The sequence below is a fragment of the Dipteris shenzhenensis genome, chromosome 12 (assembly GCF_047967505.1).
Source record: "Dipteris shenzhenensis isolate YYH24624 ecotype China chromosome 12, Dip_SZ_1.0, whole genome shotgun sequence".
In the NCBI taxonomy this organism is placed as follows: domain Eukaryota; kingdom Viridiplantae; phylum Streptophyta; class Polypodiopsida; order Gleicheniales; family Dipteridaceae; genus Dipteris; species Dipteris shenzhenensis.
The window spans coordinates 41,106,318-41,113,155 of record NC_141607.1 but is presented as its reverse complement, the minus strand read 5'-3'; the positions used below and the strand labels follow the sequence as shown (position 1 = coordinate 41,113,155).

The window sequence follows — 6,838 nt, the reverse complement described above, 5'->3', positions numbered from 1 at the left end:
AACTACACATATAAAAATTTAAATATAATAGATTATATTAATCTTACAAATACAATATAAATATAGATACATAAAATAACAAATATATATCAATGTAGATAAACAAAAATATATATAAATATATAAATATAAATAAATAATAAATAAACAAATATATATATATGTATGTATGTATGTATGTATAAATCTAAAACTATATATATATATAGATAGAGAGAGAGAGAGAGAGAGAGAGAGAGAGAGAGAGAGAGAGAGAGCAAAATAGTGAGAGAGCAAAAGAGAGAGAGAGAGAGAGAGAGAGAGAGAGAAAGAGAGAGGGAGGGAGGGAGGGAGGCAGGGAGAGAGAGAGAGAGAGAGAGAGAGAGAGAGGGTAGTAAAGAAGTAAGAGAGGGAGGGAAAGAGAGAGAGAGAGAGAGAGAGAGAGGGGGAGAGAGAGAGAGAGAGAGAGGGAGAGAGACCGCGCAAAGAGAATTATAGAGAGCCGGAGAGAGAGAGAGAGAGAGAGAGAGAGAGAGAGAGAGAGAGGGAAGTAAAGAGAGAGAAAGAGAGAGAGAGAGAGAGGTACACATAAGTAAAGAAGTTTTGATTCCATAGTGAAAGGCTTCCATGTGTGATTCCTGGGGATGTGCTATCAGTCTTCTGCCTGTGGGGTACCCTCTGTTGGGATTTCATTTCAAGCATTCAATACTGGGGAGATTTGCGTGTTGTGATGGAGAGAGACGCATAAACTAGACTGAGAGTGATTGAACGAAGGAAAGACTTCTATCTAGCACGGCCACTCAATCAGCTTCTTTGTCCAAAGCTATGGCTTCCATTCCAAGCGAATGGTGCTAGTGATAATGGTGCTGGTGCTGGTGCTGGTGCTGGGGTCTAGCAATATCCATTCAAGAGGATGGTGATACTGGTGATGACGCAGTTGCAAAGATACATTAGATGATCGCAATATATGATCGCAACTTCAAGACCCAGCGGAGCGGGTCTCTAGCCCGTCATAGACAAGTTAGGTTACTCGTTTCTTTATTAATCGTTGTATTAAGAAGCAACAGCACAAGGAGCCAAAGAGTGACACATGTTACAAATGCGTGATCATTTAGAACAGATGCAAGTCCCATCCTCAATCCAAAATCGTGCAATTAACAGAAAGCTTTCCTTGTCTGCAATCCCCTTTATTCAGACTTGCCTAGATGCGGTGGCAATTCTTCCCCAACTCTAATACCAGTTCCGTAATTGAAAAGACACTTTCATAGGACCTATTATGGGAGAAACAACTTGATTGGCCTGTTCTCTTTCTTTCTGCTGGAGCCAACAATTCAGCATACCACAAATCTAAGCATTCCGCTGCCATTGCTTCTACAGCTACTGTCTTGTGCATTGCACCCATTAGCAGCTAAAGGTAATTCGTCCCTTTCCAACGACGCCAGCACAGTCTGAACATCTTTGATGATAGGCGAGCCCCTTCTGCTCTTCTCAACAATGCGCTTGATCAACAGCTGACCTAATTGCTCATCTGACTCTGAACTACAATCGCTATCCTCAGGGGGACTCCAATTCAGGGCAAGTACACATTTCTCAGGACTTTCGGGGGAACTTATTTGCGAGGCCTCCTGGCAATGAGAGAACTTCCCTTCGAGTTTGCATACAGCTGGGAACTTGGATCCACAATGAACCAGGATTCCATCATTGCAGTCAGAATTGGAAGTACTACCATCAGCTCCAGTTTCCAAACTAGTTCTCAAATGATTATTGTGATAGGGATCAATAGTGCTCACATCCATGAACTTCACGGTACAAGGACTGCTGCCAGATGTATCATTGGTGATATCACCGCTGCCAGATGTATCGGTGATATCGTCCGGTAAGTCCCTTGCTTTTGAGCAAATGAGAGTTTGCTCAGATCCAGGATGGCTTAACAATGAGCCCATCTTGTGCGAGTTCCTTATCTTGGGGCCTTTTGATGGAATATCACTGACAGCAGACATATCCACCATGGCACTGGTGTCACCACAAATATAAGAATCCTCAGCCAAGGATAGGAATTCCCAATAATCATAAGTGCTTGAATGGACCAGATCAAGGTCAGAGTCCTTTGTTGATGAGAGAATCTTTTCCTGAAGAAAGTTGTTTTCACAAAAAGCATGCTCCCCTGTGCTGCAAGTGAGATTAGCTCCTGCTTGTGAATCTTTCAGGACCTTTAAAGATTCGTCACAAGCTTCGTTATGGGCAGCTCCTGCTTCTCCTGATAGAATACCAAAAGCAATACTATTCTTAGCTTTTGGAGCGTTTTCAATCCTTGTAATTGAAGCATTTTTCACATCATAAGTGAAGAAGTCCCCATAAACACCAGGAGAACCAGAAGCACTGGATGTGTAGTTATCTGCCAGGCTTGATGATGGCTCTCTCTCATCTTCCATATCTGGAAACACAGTCATCTCAGCAGACTCAATAGACTGGGACTGAAAACCTTCCATCATCAAAATAGAAATTAGAGATTGCATATATAAAGCAGTTTGGCCTTTCGCCAGGAAATACAGAAACAAGAATGGACTACCTGGTTTAGTGACTAACGATCCACCCTTCCACCATCTTAGCTCCTCTTCTTGAGCTTGCAATTTCATGCTTATATGTTTCAACTCAGTTTCGAGTTCTGCAATACGTTCGTCTTGCCTTGCTTCCAAAACCTCATGCAAACGCCTCGCCAGTTCCCTGGCAGAAACTGCATGGTTGCTAGCATGCAGATCTTCATGTGAAGAGCCCCTACCATCTTCCTTTTCTGATTCTATATGGACCTCACCCGGAAGGCCTTTTTCAGAAAGTTCACCCTTTAAAAGCTCTGGAATGTCGTCTTCATCAAACTGTACACAACCCCGCTAGTTCAGGACAAAATTAAAGAGGCTTATGAACGTATATTGCTTTATAAATCTCTAACCTAATTGTTTTAATTGTAAGACTTTTGTAAACATGAATATCATCGTAAATGAACGGAGTTAAAGTTTCACCTGACATACTTTTTTTTTTCGTATATGAATATTGCAATTTCGAAAGGAAGATGAAAAAAGCTAATGAATTTACTTGCCATACTTCTATTTTTTGTATATGAATATTGCGATTTCAAAAGGAAGATTAAATTTTATAATTTTACTCGCCGTACTTCTTTTGGAGAGGAAGAAAACATCTACTAGGAAAGGCAGCCATGAATTAAAGCATATTTTGACCCTCCACCCAACGGCACGAGTGTACTAGATTAAAAACCGCCACTACCTTTGCATTATGACCAAACTCACCTGATTTACGCATGAAAGTATTTTGTAACCTTCAGTAAAACTTCCATCTCTCAGATTCAGCTCCATTTTCTCAAGCTCAGCTTCAAACTCAGCTTCCAGATTGGCTATATCATCTGGCTGGATGTGCTTAATGCTTGCGGCAGGCTCAAACGCATCACTCGAGAACATTTCTACATTGTTGAGAGATAGCGTTGCATCCCCTGCGTCCTTGAACGCAGAATAAGGAACAGATTCTGTGTTCTCTTTTGAGAAACCATATTCAGGCTCCAATGCAGATGTTCCTTGGAGTTCATATTCAAGGTCTTTAATTAAACACTCTGCTTCCCTGAGCAAGTTTGTTAGCTTTACTACTTCAAGCCTGTTCGACATAACAATATAAACCATACCGAGTCCCACTCCAATATTGAATATGAGCCCCTCCAATGGAATACCTCTCATTCCTGAAGAACCACAACAAACGAGTGTGGTCAGAAAGAATTATTGTACTCGTGCATTATTTAGACTACAAACTCTTCTATGTTGTTAATGCACTCTATGACTATCTCATTGACAGGAAAACCTACAAAGAGCAATCACGCAATACAGTGAGATTATATGTTGACTTATAAAGCGAACAGAAATACAATACAAAAGTGCTTTGCCATCGTTAAAAATGGGCTCTACTATGCTAATCTTCCTGATCTAACAGCTAGTAATATTCCTTGATAGTTGTTACAAACAATGATTGAACAAAACTTATCTCTTCATTTTTTATCGAAAAAATTGGCATTGTAAACCGTTGAATGGAAAAACCAAATATAACAGTTATAACTTATAAAGGAGCGTTTTATTATACCTGCCCCTCCCACTCTAGATCGAATCTTACATGCTTGTATCTGAATGATTGCAAACAATGGCAATGCAACAAGTGCAACACAGTGGTACCTTGGATAGATCTGCTCTCTCTGTTGAAGAAGTATGAGCAGTGATCCCTTTCCTTGCCCCTTGCTCTCGAGTTTTCCCATCCTGCGAAGGTACCCTGCGCAGCTTCAGAATGAGTATGCATCAGGTTCCTTTGGAAAGTATCGCACACGTTGTCTCCCTTTGAAGCTCTCCCAGCAGGGCGCTTCAATCTTTTCTTTATATCCAGAGAGGCTCTCTTACTTGACTGCATCGACAAAGGAGGCAACCCAATAGCAGGGTCGACCTTTGACAATCTGATTCTTCCAGATTCTGCAGTGCCAGACGGTTGATTACCCTGGTTCCTTCCAAAGGCATTTAGAGGCAGCTCTCCTGCATCCATGCCCGGTGAATAAAACGGCTGGAGAGATTCATTTGTTTTTCTATGGTGGTAGTAATCCTCTTGCTGGGTAAAGAGACAGCTCTCTGAAGAAGACACCGGCTTCTGTGAAAAAAGGCTCTTTCTTCTGCACATGAAGCGTCTACTTCTCCCATACTGTTTTGGCCTCTCCACATTCGTTGCGCTATCCCCTCTGCTTCTAGCATCTCCTCGCTGCGATAGGACACTGCCTGCATCTAACACTCGTAGACCTCGAGAGACATGCCTGCAAAGGCCTGGCATCAACGAAAATGCATCATCCTGATTAACCATGCTCTCCAAGGCATCCTTCATGCGCTTCTCTGAGTCTCCATCTTGAAGCAAGGATCCACTTTTGAGGTTATTATCGTCCCTCGCACAATTTGGGCATTTTCCAGAGCTTGACAGAAAAGAGCTACACTCGTTGGCCATAACATTCTCTTTAGCAGATTTGCTCGTTAGCACTCTCTCTCCTGTCGAATTATTCAAGTCCTCCTGGAGTGAAGTCAACTTTTCATCCTCGCTACACTCAGCACGCAGCAGTGCAGGGAATTCTTCCTGAACATCTGAAATTTTACATGCAAACTTCAAACTCTCTTGGAAGCCTACCATAGAATTCTCAGAGGTCTGGTGAGAAGGAGCTTTTGACACACCGAGCATCTCACCGATCTTTGCATCCTTGTTGACTGCATGAATTCCAGTGATGCTCGCTTCTTTCCCTCTATCCGTGTCACCTCTTTCTTCTGCCATACGTTGTGCAAGTTCTCCGTTCTCCGATACTGGAACACCCTTGGATGGATGCCGTACCCATTGATGGTATTCTTGAACAGACACTGATTTGCGTACAGCTCGTTTGGAATTGGAAGAGAAAGTGCTAGTATGCTTTCCCCTAGTTGATGAGGGAACGCTATTGTTGTTCAGAACGTCAGCTTTGCCCGCGCAAGGACCTTGACTCTTCTGGGCATTATGCCAACATCTAGCTAGATATCCAGACCCGGCGGCGGCCAAAAAAATCCACACTTCCATCGGCACTGGGTTGACGAGGTTAACGTCGAAACCTGAGCACGTCACGGAAGTATTTTGGTCGACGTAATATAATGCCTTGAAAGCTTCACCACCCCACAACTCAGAGCGTCGATGAAGCTCCGAACATCACAATCAGCTGCAATGGCATGCGATCCTTGGTCACCAGCTCACGTTCGATAAGGCAATGTTGACGCAACAGATTTGATCGCTAGACTGCGGGCATGTCTGGTTGGCAAAGACTACACATTTTCTATCTACTAAGAGATAGCCTCACCATAAGCCGCTCAAACATACACGCTACAGAAGCTTGGAAGCAATTGCTGTCCATCTCCCATCAAATCACGCACTTTGGCCAATATATGGGAAGCTGGCGGGGATTCGGGAAGGGTGATTCCGAAAATATCGCAGCATGTGAATTAGACAGAACAAGGTCGCAAAAATGGACAGAAACAAAATGACAAATTACGGCGACAGACCGGTAGAAAGTCTTTCGACTGGGAGCACGTTGAGTCCAAAGGACATTCTTGTGGACGGACCTGGCACGTGAAACCTGAAAAGGCTAGATGATCTACATGGCCCTTGACCCTACAAATCCAGCTCAAGGTGGCGGAGAGGATCGAGCTGAGATATCGGAGTTCAGACAACGAATCAATCAGAAGCTAGAATGAGGGATTGAGGGGATTGCAACATTGAAAGCGGAACTGGCGAAAAAGCTTCAATCTTCGGTTGGTGACAATGGTGAGAAAAGAAGATTGACAAGAAGATTCAAGCAAGCTTCTTGTCATTGATCCTTCACGGAAGAGTGAAAGCAGAAGCTGGAACATGCACATTTCATACTTTAATCAACATCAGAGTCATAGCAGCCTGTGCTTCATGACGTGATTCGCAAACTGGTACATTTTGTGACTCGCAGGTCCACACTGCACACACTGCACAAACTGAATCAGTCGCAGAGGAATGTGATTAGAAAATTGAAGCGTTTCGTGACGGCTCTGAATCATTCTCAGAGACTCAGACTCTTCAGAGGAATCAGGACTGCTCGCGGTGATTTGAAAATTCCTACATTGAACGCAACAGCGCAAAAGGTCCAAACTCCAAAAGGCCTCATCAAAGCGAAATGCTGCAAGCAGCTTCGAAGAGCTGCGCAGAATTCCATCGCCATTAAAGCTCGCAGGGAAGCGGGAAGGATTGCGAAAAAGCTGGCTGCTCCTCGAATGAACCTTAACAAGTCTCA

General features: G+C 43.2%; 1 protein-coding gene across 1 annotated transcript; it reads right to left on the bottom strand.

The window, feature by feature from the left end:
• Positions 1–1,092: 1,092 nt before the first annotated feature.
• LOC147896227 (uncharacterized) lies at positions 1,093–5,672 on the bottom strand. Its single transcript, XM_087382825.1, has 4 exons — positions 4,206–5,672; positions 3,282–3,721; positions 2,549–2,852; positions 1,093–2,413 (listed from the first exon to the last, which is right to left on the bottom strand). Exons 1-4 carry the CDS (start codon positions 5,602–5,604, stop codon positions 1,311–1,313), a joined length of 3,246 nt encoding a protein of 1,081 aa, XP_087238951.1. The 5' UTR covers positions 5,605–5,672; the 3' UTR covers positions 1,093–1,310.
• Between the last annotated feature and the right edge of the window lie 1,166 nt (positions 5,673–6,838).